The sequence below is a fragment of the Vanellus vanellus genome (genome assembly GCF_965231255.1).
Source record: "Vanellus vanellus genome assembly, chromosome: 2".
In the NCBI taxonomy this organism is placed as follows: domain Eukaryota; kingdom Metazoa; phylum Chordata; class Aves; order Charadriiformes; family Charadriidae; genus Vanellus; species Vanellus vanellus.
Genome location: NC_138906.1, coordinates 157170781 through 157197651, shown reverse-complemented (window position 1 = coordinate 157197651; position 26871 = coordinate 157170781). Strand labels below are relative to the sequence as shown.

The 26871-nt window shown below is 39.5% G+C and overlaps 1 protein-coding gene across 1 annotated transcript; it reads right to left on the bottom strand.

Annotated features, from left to right (window-relative positions):
- Positions 1 to 3725: 3725 nt before the first annotated feature.
- Positions 3726 to 18643, bottom strand: TBC1D31 (TBC1 domain family member 31). Its single transcript, XM_082499637.1, has 16 exons — positions 18503 to 18643; positions 17123 to 17299; positions 16198 to 16277; positions 15949 to 16095; positions 15549 to 15682; positions 14402 to 14535; positions 13625 to 13804; positions 12380 to 12612; positions 11612 to 11764; positions 10270 to 10405; positions 9348 to 9440; positions 7441 to 7581; positions 6194 to 6388; positions 5746 to 5896; positions 4728 to 4844; positions 3726 to 4016 (listed from the first exon to the last, which is right to left on the bottom strand). The coding sequence occupies exons 1-16, from the start codon at positions 18560 to 18562 to the stop codon at positions 3871 to 3873; spliced, it is 2277 nt and encodes a 758-aa protein (XP_082355763.1). The 5' UTR covers positions 18563 to 18643; the 3' UTR covers positions 3726 to 3870.
- Between the last annotated feature and the right edge of the window lie 8228 nt (positions 18644 to 26871).

Here is a 26871-nt window from a genome sequence, read left to right as displayed (position 1 = left end):
TCTGGCGTGAAATCACCTCGGCTGCACGAATTAACTATGAATAAAAATAAAGAGATCTTATTACCTCAGGTAAATTCACACTCCCTGATTTCGTTGGTACAATTATCTTCAAAAAAAACCTGAAGCTTGCTTCTCAGGTGGTGGTGTACTTCGGCAACAGTCTGTTTCCAGATGGGACACAAATGCAAAGCTGATTAGATTGCTTATCTGAGAGGCACCCACCTCACCCCCAGGGCATACGAAGGATTCGAGTCCAATTATCAGGGTTGTCCGATTTGGTTGTATTTCCCTTCCTGTCGCATCCTGTGAAATGTGAGCGAGGAAAGCACTCAAGCAAAAGCAGGTAGGCTCCCAAGCATCGTTGCACAATCTTCAAAACAGCTTGAGGCTTCTCTCTCTTCCCATGGTATTCGTTAGGGAGCAAAAACAATTCTGACATTGAGCTGGGACGGAGACATCAGCCATGTCCATAGCTTCAGAACAGCAGCAAGGGACACGGACTCTTGTCTGCACCTACATGCTGCCAGGCAGTCTTAAAAATAGACTTGAACTTCGTCACTGTGCCCAGTTTGTAGTATGTTGCTATTACCACAGACGATTCACTCATTTATTTCTTTAAAGCTTTGTGACTACGCCATCCTATTAAAAGAAAAATACCCCTTCCCAAACATCCTGAATATTATGTGGAGGGAGGGTTGTGAGCTGGCCTCAAAGCATCAGAAATACAAACACTCATCACTTGATTGTGCACATTTAGGGCTGTTTGGTTGGTTTCTTTTTTTTTTTTTTTTTTCCAGGCTGCAGCTTCTGGAGTCACGTTGTCCCCGTGGCAGCTCGGCTGCTGTGTCATTAGCAGGACGGAGGTGGAGGTTCGCAGCGGGGTGAGAGGCGCAGTGCCTCCGGGGAGCCAGGCCGACTGGTATGACTGCGCGGGGGTGAGGAGAGGCAGGGTGGGAAGGCAGCCTGCCTGAGGTACGCCATAAATACCTGCGTGCATGCTTCTACACAGAGGCACGTGTGACACAGTTTTCTCACACAGGTTGGGTTTGCCCTTGCCCCTGCGTAGCTCTATGCTCGTGCACCGGCATGCCACAGCTTGGGAGGGGAGTGCAGGATCAAGGGGACGCGCCAGTCCACACTCTTGCACAGGGGCACAGGCTGCTGAGGGCATGTGTGAGTGGGGAAGGGGTCCTGCTGCTCTAACCAACGTGCTCGGGAGCACGGGCATCTTCAGGGCCACTCAGTTTTTCCAGGGTAGCTTCCCAGATTCTGGGTCTGTGACTATGTCAGGTGCCTTATGGGGGAAAAAAAGTAATTATACATAAGGATGACAAAAACATATATATATATATATTTGAAAATAGAAAAGAGTATGAAACGGTTCCGATTTTAATCCCAGAGCCACGGAGGGCAGGAAACACCCACACGGGGGCTGAGGAGAGCTGGTGGTGGGGCCCATCCCCGAGATCCTGGTGTGATTTTAAAAACTATCCCGTCCCTCCCCCCGCCCCCAACATCCGCCCGCAGCTGTCAGACGCGGCCAAAAGTCACTAATTATCTACTGACCTGTGCTGCGCAATTATGCCGAAAATGATGCCGCCTAATTAACCTGACATGCAAGATCGCACCCTGTCAATGCCGATCGGGTCCTCCCTGTGCCCAGCAGGGCTGTCACCCCCCACCCTGGCCAGGGCCAGCGCTGTCACCTCGGGTCCCACACGGTTACCCAATGTCCTACATGGTCACCTCAATGTCCACACAGTCACCCTGGTCCCCACATGGTCACAGCAGGGCCACGCAGGCCACCCAAGGTTGTCACCATGGGGCCTCACACTGTCACCTCAGGGAACCCCTGTTGTCACCCTGGGGTCTCATGGTCACTCCCATGTCCCACACAGCCACCACAAGATCCCACACCATCACCCTCAGGACCCACATGGTCACCCTGGAGCTCCACAGCCACCACAAAGCCCCACACCGCCTCCACAGGGCCCCACCCAGTCACTGTGGGGTCCAACACGGTCACTCCGAGGCCCCACGCGGTCACCGTGGGGTCCTCCGGCACGGAGCCTGCTGGAGCAGCCGGCGGAAGGGCCGTGCCGGGCCACGCCGTATCACGCCTCTGCCCTCTCCTCCTCCCGCCGCGCCGGCCGAGGCGGCGGCCGGGCCCTCAGGGGCCACCGGGCGGGGCGGAGGGATAGCGTCGAGGGTGAGCCCCGGGAGCCTGCTTACAGCCGCCTCGTTAGCGCAGTAGGTAGCGCGTCAGTCTCATAATCTGAAGGTCGTGAGTTCGAGCCTCACACGGGGCAAAGGCGGGCAGCTTTTTTTCTTCCGCCCGGGGCCCTCACGGCTGCTCCGGCTTCGGCCCCCGCGCTTTTAGCTGCGACAGAACCGCTCTCTGACCCCTCGGCTTTGTTGTTGCTGTCATGATTTATGAAGCTGCAGGTTCAGGGCAAGGGCCTGTGTCTGCTGGTTGTGGGTTGACAGAATTTGGTTGAAAAATGCATTTTGGCACAGGCTTTTCTGCATCCCAGCTGTCTGCAAACCCATTCCAGCTTTCAGGAACAGGGAGATGGGTCCTGGTCCTGCTCCTGCAGAGGGCTGTGGAGCGTCTGTGGGGACATGACAGGGCACTGTCTACCGTGCGCTGGGAACACTCCGCTTTGGGCACATCCACAGCTGTAACGTTTTTACAAACTGCAAGTGCGTATACGTGGCCCAAGGTGCAAACCAAAAAGTTTGTGGGTTTATTCTTTCCCTTTAAATATAGAAATAATTGTATGTAAACTCCAAGAGAGTAATCAGAAAAAGGCGTTTTTCTCATCTACTTTTGTTTCCCAGTGATGATCTGTGCTTGCTGCATTTTTCTCCCTTTGAAAAGGGAACATCACCTCTTCCCCACACTCCGCTGAGGTCTGCAATGAGCTTTCCCTGGATCCTGGCTGCGACTGTTTCTGGTTCCAGGCGCAGAGGATGCCAAAATGAAGATAACCAAGTACCTCTGTGCATTTAGGTCTTCATGTAATTTAGGGAGAAACAGGGAGGCTGCTCTCGGCCCCAGGTGACAGAGGCATTGGCCAGGTCTGCCCTCTCCCGCTCCCATACAGCCGCCCCAAAGGGCATCAGAAAAACCCCACGGGAAGCAGAACAAATTACGTTCCAGGTCCTCATATTTTTACACAGCCAAACCTATCCCTGTATCAGCACTGTGGGCAGTGGTTATGAACGATTCAATTTGGTTTACTTTCCCTCCTTCTTTTTTTATAACAACACCACCTCACGTTCTACTCTTGGGTTGAAAACATTGGCCAGGGAAAATCACCCTCGCAGCATGAAAAACAGCATATTTATTTAGATCCTCTCTCCCCCTCTTTCTCATGAAATGAACTTGCTAATATGTATAACAACTATACATATCTCCAGCAATGGAGGCTCCACAGCCTCTCTGGGCCTTACCTTTGGCTTTCAGGGGAAAGGATTTTTTTCTTCACTAACTGCAAATTTTCCTGCTGCAACTTGTAGAATCCACTTACACATCACTGAAAAATCTCAACATTTTAACAGTGTTTTTTTTTCTTCAAGTCACGGCATTCCCCAGAACAAATAAAGTATACAAATACTGCAAGTGTAATAACTTCATGATAAAAAGGGAGTTTATTTTAAAAGTAAAAATAGCATTATAGTTACCAAGAAAATAATGAGATTACCAACAACACACGTTTTTCTAGCTAGCATTTTATTTTTACATAAAAATATTTCGAAAAACATTTAAAATAAACAATCTATGATTAGTCCTTAATCACACTATACATATTTAGGTTTCACTGATTAATAATTTGAAAGCACAGATGAGGTCCAGAGCAAACCATCTCAAGGCGTCCACTTTGTAGCTGAGAAACGAGCTGGCGGATGTCTAGTTCGAGCCTGGGAGGTCAGCTTCTGCCTGAGCCGCCGGACTTCTGCCATCAGTTCCCGCTCTTGGCACACCAGTTCTTCTCGTCTTCTTTGTAAAGACACTTAAGTACAAGAAACTCGGACTTAATATTGCAACTAATGTTTTGCCATAAATACTGTGAACGGTTATTGGAAAACAGTTATCTCTGGCATAAAAATGCTGTTTTATTAGTAGCACTGTATGCCAGACAGCCGTAAGACCTGTAACAGCACATTCTTTGAAAGTGGTGCCTATGTTTTGTTACAAAAAGGTCAGATGCTGATGGGTCGCTACGGCAGGTCCATAGATACGGGTTCCCCATTGCGTGCAGAGTCTTGCACATAAGCTGCATATGATTTTAAATTGTGCTTTCACTGACCATAGTGGCTAGCACAGCCCAGAGGAAATGATTACAGACTAATTCCTGACTCTAACTCTCAGTAAGATTTTGATGAAAGACAGTTCTACACCTTCTCAACATCCCCAAATCATACCCAACTACGAAGACAGAAAAAGCCTAGGTAAAAAGATCAGGTCGGAATGGGCTTAAACGAGGCTGAGGTTTAATAGGATCCCTCTCATAATATGACACACTGTAGGCACTTCCTACCTCTGCTGCCCCTGCTAGCAAAGACATTTTTTTCAGGTGTGAAAGAGAATACAACAATAAACTGGTTTACTATCCACTAAATGCCTAAACAGCTAATAACAACTCAATCGCACAATGAGGTGTTCCAGTAATGCTTCTGAAATTAAACGTGAAAGAAAGGAGGGCCCCAACTTAGAAACTTACTGTGTGATGATGACTCTGATGCAGAGAAATCATTTAGACAGATGTTTCCAGACCTCGGCACCTGCTGGAGTTCTGCCCCTCTCTCTGTATGGCCAGCCTTTAAATCACGCAGTCTCTCTGTGGGACATGGAGAGAAGGATTCTTTGTAAATTAAGTGTTTAAATTTCTAGTAAATTTTTCTAGCTTGAGGTGAAACAGTTTTTCTCCAGGAAGCAAATCTGGAACACTCACTCACTCCAGCTAATAGCAAGTACAAGTTGCTCAGAATTAGAAGTCAATGTTTCTACTCTATGGGTCAAAGCTATGCATCACTGCATTTCATTTTAAGAAATTACACCTCCACATGTACTGTTTCTTCCTATATAATTAATTTTCTGACAAATGGGCCACTAAGATCATGTGGAATATGGCTACTCATACTTGCAGTTTTAGAAGGAAACACCCATTTTAATAATTCACAGTTGCAAATTATTCAATATTAAAAACATTAGGTAAGTAAGGGCAAAGTCTGAAAAAGTCTGCCCAGAGCAATACTAATCATCTAATCTTAACACTAATCTTGTGTGACCCTTGCAGAGATGGGGGAATACGAGAAATAACAAACACAAATGCAGCATTTGAGAAGGACGTACTGGCCAATTCTGGAAGCATAGAAATGCTTTTTCCTGTTAACAAACACTTGGCATAGTCACTTGTTAGCAGCAAGTTTGCTGTTCTTTACATTATTTGACAGAGGATTTCTAAGGTATTTAATTTTACGATTGGTTTAAGCTGATCTAAACCTGTGCTCCTACCAAAAATGCCTTTTATATTGCTGCATCTGATAGATATCAAACTGAGATTCCTTTCCAAGTCGGGCCTGATACATTGGTTTCATGAAAGAATACTGCCAAAAAGTATTTCTGTAAAGGAGTCAAGCTTAAGTTTATCCCTAATATTGGACACTTATTTTGTATTCAGTTGCTAAATGCTTCATGCCAACACCCACACAGGAGAACTGCATTATCTATACACTCACCAAAATAGCCATCTTCTCTTTGCAGCTTTTCAGCCAATTCTAATGCGTCATTCATTTTGTCCTCTAAAAACTGCTTCCTGTGTTCATCTGCAGCAGCAGCAGCCTTCTGCTCTTCTTCCAGTTCAGCTTTTTTCTGTGTAACTTCTTCCCACTGTGCAACAGAGATATTAAATATGTCTTCAACAGATGCGTTGCAAGGAAAAAGCAACAAGTAAAACCAGCTGGATTATTACAGATTACAGTTCAATCTTAAATCAAAATATATGTTATTAAGATGAATGAATGTTTCTTTTTGAAAAATTTCTCATTCAAACACCTGGAGAAAGGTAAAAAAGGAGATTCCTAACAAAATAGTTCTTTAATACCTTTCAGTTCTCTGCTCTACCATGTTATGGGCAAAAGACACATTTATGCCAGTCCCACTTAGAAAAAGAAATAATACAAATACCTTTTTTTCTCCTGCTTCCCTCATGGCTTTCAGCAGTTCAGCCTCCTTCACCCTGTTGTCGTGCAGGAGCTTGGCTATCTCTTCATAACGCTTCTCACGCTCCTGATCGTCACGCCTTAGTTTACGCAATGCTCGCAACCGCCAGTCGGTGTCAATGCGTTTCTGCTCTGCTTTGGCTATATTTTCTTCAGCCACCTAAAAAAACATCTTTCTTACCAGGAATCCATTTATCTCAAGTACACAGCCTTACAGGCAGATAAGATAAGATGAACTGAAGCATTCTCTGATACTGGAGATGTCTGATACTGTTAGATGTCCCTGCTGGGAGACTGCACCTGCAGTGCCACTCCTCCATTCATTACAGCAGGCTGTCTTTTATCAGGGCTTTCTTCTGCTTCTTCTTCATCCTTCTTATTCTTTCCCTTACTGAGGGTCTTTTTTTTTTGGTTTGTTTTGTGGTTTAGGTTTTTTTCCAAATCTTTTGGAATGAGGCATCAACTCTCTCCGTGAGTTTGGGGATTTTGCTTTCCTAGCATGGCTTTAATATGATTTACAGGTGCAATTAACATAAGATTGATACCTGGATGCCAATACTTCCACCCACATCCATCTGCTTCCAAAAATTGAAGGCTGTTTACAAAAATTCAGACCCATATGTTTATTTCTAGACAAAATATAAATGCAGATGCCAAGCATATGGGCAGTGGGTTAGCTGCAACTATTTTTCCAACTGTGCAGTTACAAATTCTGAGCTTGAAAATCTGAACAATTCCTAATGTCAAGCTACACACATTCATTACTGTGATCTAGAAGACAGCTTCTATGGCTGAATTTCCTGCCAAGTACTACCAACTGAAAGCTCCTTGGAGGCTTACTTTTGTTTTATTATGGTTACAAATAAAACATGTTCCTTAACAGGGGGATGACTTATTCTGAAAAGCACTTTTGAGTCTTATATGCCTTCTAAGTTCTGAGAAGTAAAGCAAAGTTACTATTCATAGCAGATCCAGAGAATTTCAGTTTTATATAGCTGTTTGGACGCTTCAGTCAGATTTTTGAAAACCTCAAAACTTTAAACATACTGTCACAATCTATTAATATAGCTATCTAGAAATTAGTTTTCTTTAGAACATTTTCATATTAACTTGAACTAGTTAATTACAATTAAAATACTATTAACTAGTACTACTTGTACTAGTTAGCATACTAAACTCCCCAAAATACATGTTAAGATCCAATCATCTTACTGTCTGAGCTTTCTGTTTTTCTTCTCTATCTATTTCCATCAATCTCTGAACAAGATGATCTTCTAGATCCACCTTTCTTCGACGGGCATCCACCTCTTCTTTCATTTCCTTTGTAACTGCCTCTTGATCTTTGATTAGATGCTGCCAACCACACAAACATAAATTATTGTTGCTAGGCTACTAACCCACATTTGTAATTCTGTCTCTTTAACATTTATTAAAATTTCATTAAAATAGTATTTCAATATATCCACACATCTCATCCCACTGCATATCATCACTGTCCAAGAAAGTGATAGTCCCTGCTGTTTTATCCACTTGGAATTACACTAAGCCTGAGTCATCACAGTGGTCCAGCAGGTTGATACTGATGTAATCCCCTTCCCTGGATTACAGTGGATTGTAAAAGCTAAATTCCAACTTAAATGAATTAGATTCATCATGAAAATATTCTGCACTTTTGTGGCAAATTTTAGCCAAAACCTCAAAATGTTTCACAAATATAAATCACGTTTCACAGTACAGTGACTTATAATAAACACATCTGCAGCTTGAATACAGAGATGATTTGCCAAAGTAGGATGAACCAGCAGTAGATCTAGAAATAGAATTTTAACTCTCACCACCTTTTCTTCACATTCATTAGGGCACACAGTTTTCTGGAGAAGACATAACCCCTTCCCAGGCCTGCAGGAATCTATTGAGATGTGTCAGCGGGGTACCAAAGCAAAGTTCTTTGGCCTTCTAAGCTTGAATATTGCCCCTCACTGACAGCAGTAAAACAGTCAGTTCAGGGCATGGGCAGGGAAAGCCTGACTACACAGACTCTTGTGGGCAGACATATATCCTCAGTTAGTTAAATAATTGCTACCTTTCTAGCCTATAGAGGATGATCACTGTAGAATTACTTCCCTTAAACAGCTGACTTTACATGTACTGGAACACAAATGAGCTTAGCCTTAGCCTGGTTTGCGTTATGTAGCCACAATACAGCTGGCTGTGTATTTAATAAATAAATGCTAAAAGAAATTTAGCCCAGTTATGCTCAGCATGGGTTATAAAAAGTTCATGGCCAAAAACTTTAAAAAGCCAAATATAAGCAGACACATGCTTCAAAATAAGAGTTAGCTATCTGGATGTCCACTTCTGCCTGCATTCCATCAGATCTGCAGATACGCAAGATGGGCACATGTAGCTGTGATTTCTAAACACTCAACTTACTATTTCTAACGAAAACGGACATTACTGAAGCCTTCCATTGGCAGCCTTGCTTTTCAGTCATTAATTATTTATAATAATTAACTCATATTTAACAGTATTATTGATTAAAACCCTTTAATACTGAACAGTGATCTTTCTGAATTATAAGTCAGTCATTTGAGAAAGGAACTGCACATTCCCCAGGAACCATCCATTCCTTTTTGCTTAATAATGTTGTTGGCAATTAGACATTTTTTCATCAACTACATCAAACTGCTATACTGGTCCCTCCAGAAAAATGTAGATATATCTGGATACCACAGATGAAAAGGTGGGAGTTTCTGGGATGAGGAACATATTATTATAGACTTATTTCTTATTTACACATTCCTCGCTTCTCTCAAGCGGCTGAGCACAAAGCTAAACACTGCAGCAACCAAATGCTACCTCTGCACAGGAGAAGAATAAAATGGGGAGGATATGGGTATTTTCTCCCAGAAAAAAAACCCAACAGATAAAAGTGAGTTCTACTAATGCTTTTATCAACAGAGGGTTTACTCTAAAAAGGGGATCAGAGAAGAAAAGTTAAAAAAAAGGCTCCATTTTTCCTTACAAAGTCTGGTTGCATGAACACAACCAGATCTGAGAACTGCAAAGGAAGAGCCATTAAATATAAACATCTGTATAGTTAGTTCCCTAATAATTACCTGTTCAAAAAGCTGCCTTTGTGATTCAAGTTCCATTCGTTGTACTTCTACATCTTGAACAGTAGCAGCTGTTTCCTGCTCTCTCATGGATGCCTTGAGGAGATGAGGAACACATAAAAATGCAGTAAAGGAGATATTCTTCTCCCTTAAAATACCAGTATCAAGAAGAATGTTCAAAACCACAAGCCACACCCTACTTCTAAATTCTGGTTAACTTTCTGTATACCATAAATAACCTGCCAGATGCAGCTCCAAATCGAATAAGGAGTCTCTGAACGCAGAATGTTGCGTTCACGTTACCTACACAGGTAGGGAAGTGGCCACTTTGCACCTGGCAGAACCTGAGCAGAGCTGGAGCTAATGAATCTTACAGTGCCCTGACTGCGGAAACAAACACGCAGCTGCACTGCACTCTGCAAAGTGTGGTGCTGAGACATGAGAAATGGCCCTGCAAAGACTCAATTCATGCCCACAAGGTTCAAAAGCTTCCATTCTCTGCATCTGCATGCCACGGTGCTCCAACTAGTAACACAGGAGCAGAGCCAGGCCTGGCCAGAGGCCACTGCGGAGCCTCTCAATCAATGGCAGAGTTAATTTGCAATCTGGACATACAGACCACAGACAGCTGAGAATTCACTAGTCCTTTAAGGAGCTCATTACATTTTTCAACACTGCCAATATACAGATGAATCTGGCTTTTCTCAGGAGTTTTGCCAGTTAAAGCAAGCCAGTGGAACATAGTAAGTGCCAAATAAAACTGTTAAATTATGCATTTACCACTTAAAGCAGTCCATCTCATACCAAATACACCTCTGGGCTCACAAATCACAGTATAGCAACTGAAATTTTAGTTAGACATTTTTTCCTTGTTTATTTTCACTAACAAACCTTCAAGAAAAGAACCACTTGAGCAATACTCAACCTTTCTTGCAATTTCATCGTCAAGATGTTTCAGTTCCATTTGACGCTGATCTTGCTGGTATTTCAGAAAACGCCTTCTCGAAGCATCTAGAAATTGTAGCTCCTTTACTTTCAGTTCCCTTTTCACAGCAGCTAGTCTTCAAAGCCAAAACAAACAGAAACAAGGGAACTTGTATATACAAGAAGTCAGTACCAAAGAGCATAAACTGGCACTGCAGTTATCTATTAGTTACTATGAGCTAATCTCTAATTTATAAAGCTTAGGACAGTTGCTTTCATTCTTGTAAATTGTCCAGTTTTCATTTGAGACAAAATTAAATTCACACACACACACACACACAGAGACATCCTCTAAGGGCAATGCCCCCAGTGCAGTTTTGAAGTCCTGTGCTCTGTTTCTGTTCTGCTTTAATAAGCACTAGTTTACTATTGCAATGATCCAGAACTGGAAACTATTCCTTAGAATAATTGCCAGTGTTCTAGTACATCTTTCTGCACAAAATTAGGCCTGAGTTTATTTGGAAAATACCGAACTCTTTAAGGAACAAAACCACAAACTCAAGAATTAGTTTGCAAAGAAAGGCTCACTGTCCTCTATTTTCTAAAAAAAAAAAAAAAAAAAAAAAAACAACAAACCAAACTCAAATCTTATTCTGTAGGTTACAGAGGTTGAGAAGTGCCTGTAGACGTGGCACTTAAGGACATAGTTCAGTGGTGGACTTGGTGGTGTCAGGTTAACATTTGGACTTGATGATCTTAAGGGTCTTTCCCAACTTAAATGATTCTATGATTACCTGTAGTTGATCTAAAAAAAAAATAAGGAGCTGTTGAAATTTTGTTAAGCCTTCACACCTGCAAAATATACAAACTAACAGTTCAGCTTTGGTACTGTTACAACTCTTTGCTCAGCAACTGATATATAAGGCAGTCTTTTTTCTAAATCCACTAGAAATACAAGAATGTGTACAGTCACTGATATGATAAGTGACTCGTATATTTGCATTATGAGTCTGCTCACAGTGCAGGTCTGAAGTCTCAGTGTGGAAACACAAAGCAATTCACTGCTTAAGAGCATTCAAAATCTGAAGAGACCAGACAAATGGCTGGGAGCTGAGACAAAAATATGAGGTGACTTGGCCTCTAATCTGCTGTATTGCCTCAGGCAAAGCAGTAATACAACCCAGATCACTTCATTCACACACCAAGATCTGACCCACCAGACCACACTCTTTTCCCACATTACAATTTATACAAATTAGTGGCTATTTCTCCTTTACTCATGGTTAAAAATGTAATAGCAGGATACATTAGCCAGGCCCCTAATGCTTCTTGTATTATAATACCTCTGTCTCTGTTCCGCCAGCTTCTCTTCTTCTTCCAGGAGCATTTTTCGCCTCTGTTCTTCAGCTTCTCGAAGTAACTCCTGCTTTCGGTACCAGGCTTCATCTTCTGCTTTCCGTTCCAGTGCTTTAGCTTCTAATTCATGTGCTAATTGTCTAAATGGAAAGAGACCACATGTTAATAATTCAAGCCAAGTATCAAGAAATTACTTACTTAGAAATTGATGACTGTACTAGCAAAGAACTGCTGAAATGATATGTCATGAAAGAGTGTGGCATCCCCTTTACGTGCTGATGAAGTACACGAGGAAGAGTTACAATACTGACTGTTACAGACAATATGACATTTCCGATGAGTGCGTGTATTTTCTTCCTCACATTCTTAACAAATACTAGTTTCTAAAGGTGCCTTGGCATCACGGTACCCAGTGATTTCAATAGCAAGCTAAGAAATCCTGGCCCTTCACAAAGTTGGACGCTACAAGGTCAACAGAGACTTAGGCTCTGACTTATAAACTTTCAAGTTTGAAGACTCGCGGCCCAATATTTTCTGTGAATTGACAAACATTTTTTGTTCAAGATCAGAATACCGGTTTAACTTAAACATGTGTCAAACCAAATAACTCATAACCTTTTGCAGCTATTTAAAGTCAACTTCCTGAATTTTCTTAATTGTCTCTCTTCTCAAGCATTCACATTACAACAGAAAAAGGCAACTGTGTCCAGCTGTCCCCCCAAGTCTGATACTGTCTTCAACCTTCCCATTAATACCTCTCTCGCAAGTATTCAATTTCATCTTGTCTGATCCTCTCCCGTTCCTGAGTTTGATAATCCACAATGAACTTGGGATATTTATTAAATACAGGGTACTGTCCTTTTGTAAGTGGTATGAAGTCATCAAGCATACGCTGTGGATGGATATCTAGTGGTGTAGCCTCCATAAGATGATAAGCTTCCTTAATCACAACGTTAATGTCCAGGTTGTTACGATGATGAAAGAAATACTGTAAGAGACATGCTTCCATTTACATTCTACAAAAGATTAAGCAAGTTTTTAACATACCTATTTGGGAATAATTAGGTAAATTAGCAAGGTCTGTGTTCCAAAAGTTGATTTAAAAAGGGATTATTAAGTTAGCCCAACCAATTATTAAATATCACTGGCTCAAATGACTTGACCCAAACCGCTTCAAGTTGTAAAAGTATGCTCTGGTTCTTTTCTTTCTCTTCAAATGGCAGTTGCATAAGGGATCTGGAAAGCTAAGTGTGAATTTAGAGCCTCCAGCTGCCCACACAGACATTGCTACCACTGCATAAGCCTCCCTTGACTTCTGGTGTTCAAACATGAAGCTTGGAAGTTCCTCTTCTTGAAGGACTATTCTTAATGTCAAAGATCTTATTGACCAAGAAAATCTTCAAATTGGTTATTATTAAACGTAGCAATAACGTTGTCTGTTTGATGTCTCTCAAACTGATTGCTCACAAGCACATTTTCAAGGTGGAACACTTCCTTTGCCTACAGAGATGTTTTCAATATGAGAAAACCTCTTCCTCCCATGGAAGGCTAAACTTAAGGAAACATTTTCATTTAGCTTCAGAGAACATCAAATAATACTGCCTAATTTTGCAAATCTGAAAGCAAAATAATGAAACAACATGACAGAGTGACTATGTCTTGTCTCCACAGGCGCAAGTCCATATTAGATCCCCCAAAAGAGGCAAAATTATTTTGCAGAAGATGAACTATTGACATTTACAAAATGGCTTTTAGTGGCATTGGAAAGCTTATGAAAGCTTTTAAACATCTTGTTGCATGAAACTGCAGGAAATCACTTAATATTTTACTAATTTAGGGTATAGTTGTCAGGTACTGGATGACATTGTTCAGAAATATGTAATAATATAGTAATGTAGAAATGAAACATCTCCTTCCAACCTCCATAACAAGAGATACAATGTTTATACATTTCTGTAAGTACACTTTCATATGACTGAGTTACATATGAAGATGTTTACCTCAAAATCTGCTGTTTGATCACAGTGAAGCAAGGGAGCTCTGGAACATATAATATAGGCAACAGCTATCATTAAGAAGTACGAAGGATGGTTGGAGAAGATATTGTCAAAGACTTTCAGCCATTCTTCTCTTGTTAGAACCTCAGAGAACAGTGTTTCTAGAAGAGGCCAAGCATAAACCTACATTATTTGGGAAAATTGACAAAATAATCCATTAGTACAGTTTTACCATTACTTTTAAAGAAATAATATGAATTTTTCTTGTCTTATATCAAGAATCTATTGATTTATGAAAAAACAGGAACTAAACCAGAATATTTGAAGATAAGTTTTATCACCCACTATAAACATTCAAACTTAATATGGGGTGATTATATATAAATTTCTTATTTCACTAGATGTCTAAATCTCCTGTCTAGATTTGTGAAGCTAAAATCATCCCTAATGATAAAGAGGGATTACAAAATTAATTCATCACACCTATGCCTAGTTTAAAAACAAACAAAAAGTACATTTATAATTTGATAAGTAGATTTGCAAGCAATGTGGATTTGAAAGCAAAGGACTTCTAAGAACAACAATAGCATGCATGTGAGATTTATGACCATGGAAAAGGAAAAGCTGCAGGAAAGCAATGATATATTCTTTACACTCCCGTATCATTCACTGTTATTTAATGAAAACTCCCTCAAAAAAGAATTATGTCAAGACAAAAGACTAATGTGCTATCATTCACTGCAGCGACATTTCATATACAATAGTTGGCTAGAATATTACCTGTGAAGTCACATTGTATTTTATTAAATGCTGAAGTAGTTCTTTGTCATGATGTGCCAAAACATTTTCCATCATACTAAGGACATTAACTGGAGGATTGGGAAAATACTCAAACCAGTGCTGACAAAGGTTAACTGAAAGAGGAAAAAAAAGCCCAACACAATCCACTGTAATCCACAGTGATAGACTTTTGACAACCTTAAGGTTCACTTATAAAGGCTATGAATTTAAGAGGTAGTTTTATGCAGCAAAACCTATTTAAGATATTCCCATCTTTCCTCTTTCCTAGCATTTATTGCTAAACCATTTCCACAGTACACTGCTCCTCCAGCTGCACTGGCAAGAGCGTTTTTGTCAGTACACTGTGAACCAGACTGGGGAACTAATCTGGCTCAAAAGTAAAATGAAAAAAAAGTCCGTGTGCTGTGGGACTAAGTGGTTGAAGGCAGATGGGAATACTTAAACCAGTATTTCTGTCTCATGAAACTACAGCCTGGATCAAGTAATTTTTAACATACTAAGAATAATTTCCGTAAACTTGGATACTTATTCACTAACAGCATGTGTTTGCAAAGTGTGTATGTATGCTTGGCAGCACATATCTTCTGTAGACTTAGCAGCAGCTGCAACAACTAATTTAAGTGTAAAGCACTTTAATTTAGAATGTTTCTTCAGAAGACAGCCATAGCCAGCTTTCAGCCAAATGTCCAATTTTGAGTTACCAGATGCTTAGGACAACTAAACACAGTAAAACTTTAAAAGAGACCATTCTCTTTTGACTGGAAGTGGGTGAGGGGGAGGGATGGACGTGCGTGACTACTTTTCCCACATCTCAGAGATTTTAGTCATTATGGTATAATTATGCTAGATACATTTGTTTTTACTGATTAGACTTTACAAATACTGATAAACTGCTAACTTTTTGCTAGAAACACTGCAAAAGGAAGTCTGATATCTTGTTTTCATTTACAAGCAGGTTTTTGTTTTAAGCATACGGTTGCTACATATTAATTCCTGGCAACACCTTTAGAAGAGAGCCCGGTGACCTCTAAGGGAATACCTCATTCATTTCAGCAGGAAAAGCTCTTTTGCATGGGAAAGCTTAAACGTGTTGCAGCATATTTGAGTTTTTAAGATCACTGCTTACCTACTACCGTAGCAACAACTTCAAAGCAGATCAGCTGGTTGTTCTGGAATAATTTTACAAACGGGAATGCTAGCAAAGGAATATAAGGCATCTCAGCAAAGATAGCAGACCAGTGAGCTAGAGCTGATAAGGTCCTGTACACGAAGACAAAAGTGTAGAAGACATTGATCCAAAACCAAACAAAAATATAGTAAGCATTTTAGAACCACAACATAGAAAAACTGTGGAATTCAAGATAGATACAGGATTATACGAGTTATAAAAACAAAATTCCATGAGGGCACTACTATTTAATTTTAGAGTCTTCTTTACAGCTCATTCCAGCCATCGGATACATTTCAGATCACTATATGAAAATAAAAACCTATAATATTTAAAGAAATATAAATATATATTTTACCTCTGTAAAACTCTCAGCAGTTTCTGACTTTTGATGGGATACTCATTTTGAATATTCACAAATGCACTGTGGGTACCCTTATCTATTAGGCTACTGAATGCTAAGTGGTTTTCAGGAAGTTGTAATAAGGAACGCCAAACAAACATCCTGCAATTAAAATGCAGACTTAGTCAAGCAACTTCTCTTTCATAGGCCAGTAAACACAAGCAATTTTATTTTGTGCAAGCATGAACATGCACACAAACATACCTGTACTTTGCTGGATATTCTCCAAATCCTTTCAGTAAGGCCCGCAGACGTTTCTTGTTTAATCCACCTGGCAATTCATTCTACAAAACAGGGGATCAACAATAAATGTAAGGATTTCTCTTTCGTAATCTCTTTCTTTGCACTCTAATTGATGACAGTAGCTAAATACTGAAGTTCCTAACATAATACTAAAAAAATAAAATAATGTGTACTGCTATCGGTTACATAATCCTGGGTATTTCAACAACAAAAAGGTAATTCAAAAGATCATTCATCGTCTACTGAACTCAAAGAACAGCTGCCATTGGTTTCAGTCAGAAGCAAATCAGACCCTGACTAAGCTATATATAATTAAATAATGGTTATAGCCAAACCATAAAGAATACTGACATGAGGAACAGATCACATTGTGACGAATATTACAGGAGGAGATATATATACACACAGATACGTGTATATATATGAGAATATGTATACACGAGATGCAAGACAGAGAAGATGGCATAGTGATGGCAGAAGGGAAATAAACGCGTCTTCTAAATAATTAATAAAAAATTGATATTTGATTATTACTGATAAATAATTAATAAAAAATGAAATGGCTTCTAGGCAGACATTTTAGAAGTGCCATCAGGGAAGCAGATCAGATCTAGCAAATATTCAGATGCGACGCAAGTTGCTCGAACAATTTCAGAGGTACTCCAAGCTGACTGGAGGCAGCTCTGGCTGTGTCACATAATACAGGAGGATGTGCTAAACAGAGAGTGTGGAAATGTTACTAAAACTCCCTCAATCACCCCTCTGCTCAAACATCCAAGTGAATCAGTGTCTGAACTTGTTCTTTAAAGTATGTGGCTAAATACTTTTTGCAAAGAAATTTAAATGCTGCAGACTGGAGCACAAAATATTTGCAACTTCTGCCTACCTCTTTATTTTCAAGTGATGTGTTCACTTGCAGTTTTAGCAATCTGGTTTGCATTTTGCTTCCTTTTGATTTCCAAGGCCGCTCTGACCTTCCTGAAGTCACTCTCATTGTCAGTTTATTTGCCTCTGACGTGCACTTGGACCAATCTTCTACTACTTTGAATGTGGGTGGTGGAGGCTAATATTGAGTGAAAATAACCCAGTTAACATCTTGTAAGACAGATTAAATAACACTATAATTTGATGTTTAATCTATTCTATATGCCATATTTTTGAGCTTGATGGCCATAGCAAGAAGAATAGAGACACATTTATACCATAAATAAATATATATGGACTGTATGCTCCTGAGTAAGTATGACAGCGAATAAAATTGCTGTAATAAACTAGAAAGACTGTGAGAAGGTTTATGTAGCTTCCAAACCAAGTCAAACACCATGTTATTTCCTTGTTTAGCAAACACTAAAATATAATTGGGATAGTATAAATGTGTATCATATACTGTTCAGGTTATTTACTTTAGTGTGTTTCTCAATGTCACTAAAATATTTTGCATTTCTATAGCACCAGTTAAAAAGAATACAAAAGACCTTTACAAACTTTAATTAGTATTCAGTGTCAGGGAAGTATTAATTCAATGTTGGAGACTGAGAAAGCAAGTAACAAAGTGGATATCCCAGTTCATGTCAAACCGGCAGCAAAAGTGCAAATGGAATGCACGTGTGACATCTTTCCACATCCTTCCTCAGCCCCAACTCCGTCATTACCCAAAGCTGGTTACTGTTTACTTCAAAGACATGGTGATTAAAGATATATGGAATTCTGGATTTAGAAACCTGACTCTCATTAATAAATTGCTTTAATAAAATAAGAACTGGTATTTAGAATGTTTGTTATTTAGGAAGGATTAGGAGTATGATTGTGACATAATGATGGATGCTGGTATCCAATAACACAGTAAGAAGAACAAAATCACAGTGACAAAAACACCATTCATACCCGCAGTTTAAGACAGCATCAGTTGCAAAACATTTCCTATAGGAAACGGAACAGAGGCAGCACAATTATGCTGTTTCCATCTCCCCTAAAATATCTTTACAAAGAGAAACTGGTCCATATGAATTGCTGTAGAAAGAAATAGAATCTCCCCCTCCTCACAGCACCAGAAATACAGTGCTATATATACTTTAAAAACATCTTATTACCTGACAAGCTGGAGTAACTACGAAGGGAAGTCTACAAACCACTTTTTCTTTATTTGTAGTGCTAAATATGGCACTCCAACACATGTCTGCAAACTACTGCTGATACAAAAGTTATGTATACAAGCATCAACTTTAATGGGATTTACTGCTGTTTTAAGAAACTTAAAACACTCTACCTTATTTCCTTCTTCAGTCAAAGCTTGGACACTGTATAAATTAAGGCTACCATTTTCCATTACTGATGCAATATACCGTCCATTGGGGCTAATTGCTGCTGTACTAATTCCCTCTTCATGACTCCCAATGTCAAAAAGAAGTTTGCATGTTTCTATATTGATAAATCTCATAATATTATCTTGACTTAACACTCCAAGGACCTGTAAGTTAAAAGGATTCATCAATTGATATTGTCAATGTAAAACAAAGAGGAATACCCAATTCAGCAGTGACATTCCGTTAAGCTAAAAGAGCAACTGAGCAAACATTTAGCACAGTAACTTTCCTTTTGTATGGTGTGGGCCCATATCCCCAGTGTCCCCCAAAAGCCCTCAAAGTGTATGTGTTGAATCAATTAACCAAATACTACAGCCTTAAGCTTTGTAAAAAGCCTGACCTGATTGGCACCCCCATCAAAACTATCAGGGAGAAATTCCAGGTGACGGACAGCTCGTACTTTTGCAGGCATCTGGATTATTCGTATCAACTTCCTTGATTCTAAACTCCACAAGTGAAGACGATTTGATTTTCCACCAGCTACAAAAATCTGGCCATCTCTGGATCACAGATGAGGCAAAGTTTCCATCAGAATACTAGAATTTAAGTTAGTATTAGCTAGAAAGAGAGGGATTGTACATTTCATTCTGTGCCTTCAAATCACTTTTGAATCTGTCGTTATTGCTCTCATACTCTCCTGAAAGAACAAAATAGCTCCTAAGTAATAAAATGTGCTTTTGTAAAGGATAGTTTAAATCTTATTTTAGTGGTCATTAAAAACCAACATACTTTATTTCAACTGCTAAGGGATTGTAATAAAAACTGCTATTGATCCTTGCTGAAAGTATCAGTCACAGCAGAGTTCAAAAGCTTATCATAGTATATAGCTCAATACTTCCATAAAACATTACAAATAAGGAAAGAAAACCTGTTTTAAAACTACAATTTTTGTAGTCCACCTTTAGAATGTTTAAAATAGCAAATTACCTGGTAACTGCAAAAACCTTATAAAGTAAAACAGAACCTTCTACAGGAGTTGGCAAGCGGTATTTACAGCGAAGAGTATCAAATTCCCATGCAAAAACAGAATTATCTTTGAAACAACTGAGGATGGTGTTACTCAATGGAAGAAAAAAAACCTGGAAGATTATAGAAAAGAAAAAAAAAAAAAGTCAAGAAAGTACCCTTTAAATTGGACCAAAGTGCATGGCAGAATAAAATACAGCATGAAACCGTGGCAGTATGGCAGCAGTATGGCTAGTACTCTAACTGCATAACGCAGCTGCAGGCTTAGATCTCACAGGCAGCGGGTCCCTTTCCCCTGTTACAGCCCAGGCAGGCCTGCTCTCCCTTGCACTGGTTCAGAACTTCTTGTACCCTTTGCTAAGCCAATTTAACTCACCAAAATGACACAAATCTTTACCTGTGTTATTTGTATGACTATCAAACTGTCTTGTGGAGGTTCCTAATGACTGCCAGAGAGGACGTAATATATACAGTGGGAACATGAACCCAGGAGCAGGAGGGGACGTGAGACATGAGCCAGAACTGCTCATTCAGCAACTGCTTATTGCATCTTCTACAAACTAGCTTCAGCATTCAAACAGTACCAAGAGCCTGCAAATGCACTCTATGAAGCATTCATCTTTAGATTTAAACTCCTTAGTTTTACATACAACTGTTAAAAGTAAAAAATATTGTAGAAAGTTTAGCGATACATTCTCCAACTCTGAAATTTTACTGTGAGGATGAATGAAGATAAAACCAAAAAGCTTGTAAATATATTTTTTCAATTATTCTAAACTTTTTTTTGTTTATGTGTACTCTCTTTCAATAAGAAAAAAAATTGATTGTTTACATTTTTGGATGTCATCATATACATTCTTGCTTAATGACAAATTATTGGGTTAGATCAGAGGTTCTATTTTGAGAGGAGCACATGTAGCTTCAGCAAATTTCCTGTGCCTATAAATTTGAAGGTTAAATTGAAAATGTCTTCTGGTATCTGAACATTGGAGGGACTACCTGAAGCACTCACTGGCTGAGATTAACAGTCAGTGCTACGAAGTTCCGAGTTTTGGTCCGAATGGTCTCTTGGGGCCTTGAAAATATGTAAATCTGAATACACGGGATGGGATTCATCTTGCAGAATGTTAGTAACTGAAAGATGTATGTTCAAGCCAAATCAGTCACTTGACAGTGAGCAAAAGTTACCTGTGGGGAAAGAGTCACCTCACCTACTACAGTCATTTATCTTCAGACTGAGCTGCCTGTCCTCCTTCAGGGACCCTGAGGAAGTCTAGACAATGACTTGAGAGCAGATGCCTATCATGCAAATGGATGAAGTTTAAATTTTGGTAAACTGGAGTGCTGAACAGTTCCTTGTTTTTTACTTTGCCCTAGAAAAGTACCACAAGATGGTCACAAGCAGCTGTTGAATAAGCAGTGATGCTTTGAAAATGGTGATTATCTATGCCTTCTTTCAGCTCTTTCTCATTTTTTTTTCACCCACTATTCTTACAGTATGCAGCTCAGTTTCTGTCTTTTTCAATTAGCTTTGCCCCATACCAATTTAACAGAAAGTGTATGTTGGAGTGCAAACTGGGCTTAAGTAAAGAGGCACCAAAACATACACTGCAGAGATTGGTGTGACACTACTATGATGGCTCAGACACCAAGCAAGAATTCAACTTTGGACAGCAAATATTAGTACTGTGGTCTAATAATAAATCTGATCTTTAATAAAGCACTTATCTGTATGTCTTAAATTGTGGCATGGGAGTAAGCATCATTATCTCTATTCTAAACTCAGGAAAATGAAATCCAAATAAATTTGATTATTTGCATAATGCCCTGTCAGAAATGGTAGAACCAAACCAAAAGTGCAGGCTCTTCATTCCCAAACAGTGATTTATTCATTCAACCATAATCATTGTTGTTTGGATTTAAAGGTTGTTTCCATACTGTAACATCCTGATCCTACCAAATTCCAAGAGCCATTTATCAGTAAGAAGCCCCTACACATAGCCTACACAAAGAAAGATATCGAGAAGTAGAAAAATCTTGTCCACTAACGAAATGCAGCCACCTTTGGAGGAAAGGCATAATTATTTTAGCAACGTGCACTAAACAACAGTTTTAATAAAACAAACAAATAAACAAAAATGTATGTGTGATCTTCCACAGTAATTGCTAGGTGACTATTTCAGGCTGACAAAATTTCTGCCTGACCTAGAACACAGTGAAGACACTCAAATGAATAGCCTTGTTTGCTGCAAAATCAGCATGGCTTTTTAGTGACCAGCCTGATGAGAACTTTGGTTTGAAGTGGTGTTTGTAAGACTATTCACTGCAGGGCACCACATGTGTAAGCAAAGCTCAGGCACTGCGTCGGTACTTTCTGTAGTACTTATGCCAAAGTTTGACATTTGGTGGCGCAGTCAGACCTATTTAAAGCACCGTAACATCAAGAAAGACCTATTTAAACCACTCCCTGACACAAACATGTCACACTTCTCATCTCCTATGTTGTTCCAGTATAAGTATCTGTGCAGCAAGCCGAACCAAAGAAACCACTAGGCTGAAGAGCAGCAATTTGTTTTTCCTGAGTTACTTTTCAGCTTTGTTTATTCCCACATCGAGTGCTTAGCATGCACAGGAAGAAGAGCAACTTTGGAATAAGCAGCTGAATGGCATAGGTGGTGGTGACTGTTTAACCATTAACATTATGACACCAAAATCGTTTTTTTAACACCACCCTTAAATCCCACAATCATTCAGGTTGGAATCAATCTCCGGAGGTCCTCTGAGGCCACCCCCAGGTCACAGCAGGGTCAGTCTAGAAGACGGCTCCAACTTTCAGGTTAAATCGGGTTAGTCAAAGTTTTGAGTATCTCTAAAGATGGAGGTTCCTTAAAAGTTCCCAGCAGATCTTTGCAACTATTGAGTCATGATTCCAGTGGTCTGGGTGACATGACAGGATGACAATTAAGGAGATATGCCCAAAGAACATGGAAAAGATACAGTTGTATTTGCAAAAATATTTTCAAGCACTGCGATTTTAACATGTGGTGTTACTGCTGCTGAGGTATGCTTGTTCACCCTTTAGCAATTGCTCTTTACTCACCTTCTGTATACCCACAGACTGACGAACATTCAGCTTTCTTTTTCTTTGAAAGGTGTCCAAGTCCCACAGTTGTGCTGTATCAGTGGATGTAGTGATGGCATACCTGCCTGAGCCATGGACAGAGATGGAAGACACTGAAGAATCATGTCCCCTCATCCAACTAACTAGCTCCTTGGTTTCTGCAGGAGTTGATGAAAAAAATGAAAAGGCTATGAAAGCCATTCAAAGTGAAACAACTACTACTTTACTCTTTATTGCCAACACTGTGCTGTGAAAGAGACTTTTGATCATATCTAGTATATGACCATTTAGCATCACAGCCCAACAAACAAGAAACAAAGGTATCAGTCTTCATGTAGCTATTATGCCTTAGAGAAACATAACCATCTCATCTCCAAGTAACAGATTTCATAAGTTATTCTCAGTTCTACACAGAAAGCCAACTTGCACAGACTTGTTTAATTTAGCCCAAGAATCAATCAGTCACGAACACTGTGATCAGGTAAGTTCAGCATTCCTCATAGGCAGATTATCTGATGTGAACACTTGCAGTAATCTCTAGAAGTTGAGACTGAGTGTTCTAGTTAGAATTCTCCACTTTTTTTTACTTGCGGACAATATGTATGAATGATCACACAGCTATTTACAGGTGCAAGAAAGAAAGGTTTAATGACAATGGGCTATGACTATAGAAAGGCACAGTCAGAAAGCAACACCTCATTAATTCTTTTAGAGTCCAAAACATTTTTGTGCTGCGTACTGCATACTAAGGAAATGGTTCCCCTGACTACATTGTCTCCCACTTGTGACTGCATGACCAGTAATCCTCCCTCAGCAACCAAACTGTATTTGTGGCAATTACACTATTTACGTTGGGCAGTTTGCTTGACAGCCCATGGGGTGGTTACAGCTGACCTACTGCTGTGGCATCAAAGATGGGAAACAGCTGTAAAGCAGCTCATAAAGCTTAACAGTCAAACTTTCTGCTGTGCTTACAGGCAATTGAGTGCTTATAGGTATTGTCACATGGGAGGATGACATGGGATTATAGAGTATGGCTTCTAAAGCAATGGATGGACCCCACCGACTAAGTATTATCTAATACACCTCTAAGGATAGTTTACACAATACTGACTCATGTGAATAACATTTATATTTTAAATCATTCTTCATTCGTGGTATGTGGAAACAGCACCATATAAACATGCAGGACCCTGTGGAATAATTAAGATGATTTCTCTATGTGCATCCAAAATCTAAAGTGTGGTTGAAAGGAAGAGAAAAAGCACAGAGGATTTAAAACCTTAATTCTGACTCTTCCTCTACAGCGGGAAACAGTGTTACATTAAAATCTTCATGGATAATATCAGACTCAAACCCTTAAATTGCAGATGATATGAGACATTACAACTGCACTTTTTGATAGGTTAAGATTAATTTATGAAAAATGGTCAATGCCTTTCACCATTTAACTTCTAATAAGGACAGAGACACACAGGTGGCCTATGAAAATTTAAAATATCGCTTTTGAACAAGGATACAGATCTACTTGCATACTCAAAAGTATTGACAGTTCTTTTAGTGTATATTGGCACTTTGTTCAAATATTTTACTGTAAATATAGTTAATAACTGGTCCAGTTGCAAACTAACACACTGCCAACTCACTTTGGTTTGATTTTACATACAGCACCTCATTCTAAGCAAGCATACACAGAATTGCTTTAAAAAAGGCAACACACAACTGCGATCCTATGCTAGACTTCAGTTAAACAGACACCTGCACTACTCAGTGGGAACAAGAAACTTTGACAACGCAAAGGGCTCATTTACCCACACGACTATAACCCACATGGGCCCAAAGTTTTCTTTTTTGGACACATGGCATGAAATACATAGTAAGATTTCCATCAAAAAAAACTTACAAAAAATCGAGATCAAAACTAAAATTATATAGGTTTTCATAGCAATCCAGATAGTAAGCCTTTAAATTCCACCTTACCTGTATCAAAGCACTTAATGGAATAATCTGCCAAAGCCACCAAGAATTCTGTCTTTCTGCGAAGATTAAACGCCAAAGCAGTGCAAGCCTGCATTGTTCGCTGAACAAGGTTGAACCTATTTAAAAATACACAATCTCATTATGTTAGGAAACTTTGGTTCATAATGTCAAGTGAAGTAATAACTTAATCAGTTTTAATATATTTCACTGAGAGAAAAAACAGATTAAGTCAAAAGAAGGGAGGAAATAAATCATATCTAATTATAACAAATCTAAACTCCAGTCCTAATATTTTAAAACTCAGTAGTATAAAATTGAAAAGACTGATTAATGTATTTCCACAAATGACAATAATAGGCCTAGTTTATTGTAATTCATGACTCATTAATTGATCGGTACCATCCGATGAATAACTTCTTGTGGCAGTATTTAATCACTTAAGTTCTATGAAATTGCTGTCTGTTCAGTTTAGAGTTACAAACTTCTGGTATTTTGGAGCAGCTAAACTAATAAAATAATAATTCGGGATCCTACATGAGACACTGGCTTGTAGTTGCAGTTCTGAGCAAACTACTACCTATTTCCACATTCATGGAAAACTGCAGGTTAAAACCAGACCTGTGGCATGCTGTCCAGACAAGTTCCATACCCCTAAATGTTACAGATGTCAAGACAATTAAAATGTCTTGATAGAAATATTCTTACCTGTTTCCATTCAAGTCAAAAACATATATATTCCCTTGTTGGTCTCCAGCAAGTAGAGAATCTCCGGAACTGTCAAAAGCCACATTCAGAAAACGTATTGTCTTTGAGTGGTATCCTTTGACGCTATGAATTATGTTTACTATAACTCTGAAGAAAGCAAGCAGAACAACCATGCTTAGAATCATTTTATTAGCACACATTTCTCCAAGACCTAGCATTAAAATGTTCTCAGCTTATGGTTTTACAATTCTAATCATTCATAGTGTTCTATGAAACATCTTTTCCCATGAGAAACATGTATTTCTAATATTAAAAAATACACTAAACAAAGGAAGCCACTCACTATGTTGGAACGCAGTTAGAAAACATGTAAAACAGATGGGGGAAATCCACCGTTCATGATCCTTTCATGTGGCTTCTAGTAACACAATTTTCATTTATATTATTAATGAATAACACTAACATATATGGTGATGTATGATCTACCAATGTATCTGAAAGCCTAATTCAGCACTCAGAGAGGAACCTGGCTCTTCGTTATCACTGTAAAGAAACACACCAGAAAACTGAGAAGCTATGAATTACTGTAAGAAACCACTTGGATTAGATTGGGGGGGGGGGGAGATCCAGTTTTAATACCACTTCTTTCCAGAGTCTTCAAAAGCATGAAGCAAGACATTTGTATCATTATTCATCTGAGACATTATGGAACAAAAGTTGCTGTTTTTTTCACATTCTATGCTTGTACTGTGCTGTTAGTATAAAATGGAGCCAGATGCAGAACGAAAGCCCAGGTGCAGAATAAACCATTAGAGCAAGGTTTTTCCAGGAAACAGGACAGGAAGATTTGGGAGATCTGCCACACCTGGATTTCTTGGATAACACTGGGCCAATCAATTATTTTCTATCATCAGTTGGATGTAAATTTAGAGCCTAAAGCTGTACAGCATATTGGCAGGCTGATTAAAGACTGTAGGGCACTTGCAGAAGACTGTGATCATGGCTATTTAAGATGTTGATAGCCATCTGAGACACCAAATCCCAACAGAGTAGAATAAGCAAACCAGCACTGGCATGCAACTGTTGGCGCATGTACAAAGTGTGAGTGAGTATCTGAAGAAGGGCCATGGTACAGACTAGAGACAAAACTAATTTTACCTCATCCTACTAAGCGCATTCTTTTCTGCAATAAAAGGAAAGGACCACAAAAATGAAATTAGAGAGATGTTAAGCTAATTTGTTTAAATTATAATTAAAATTTAGTGATACTAGAATCTTTAGGGTCATAAAAAAGACCCAAGGCACAACGTCTGATTCTAAAAACACCCTGAGATGGGAGTACTTTTCAGTGTAGTTACAGCACATCCCAGGACTTCCTCAACACCGCTCGCTGCTTTTCACAAGTGCCTTTGCCACTGAACTAACCCAGGAGAATAAAGTCAGGAGTTCACGGAGCTGCATGCAGTCCCCCATGTCAAACGCCACACAGGTACCCCAAAG

Bases quoted from the DNA above. Each gene is read 5' to 3' on its own strand.
- TBC1D31 (XM_082499637.1), bottom strand. From the start codon at position 18,562: ATGGAAAATGGTAGCCTTAATTTATACAGTGTCCAAGCTTTGACTGAA. The intron at 10,406-11,611 runs GTATTATAATAC...TTGGCTTTGAAG, and splicing joins CTGGCGGAACAGAGACAGAG to ACTAGCTGCTGTGAAAAGGG. The intron at 6,389-7,440 runs GTAAGATGATTG...ATGTTTTTTTAG, and splicing joins AAAAACAGAAAGCTCAGACA to GTGGCTGAAGAAAATATAGC.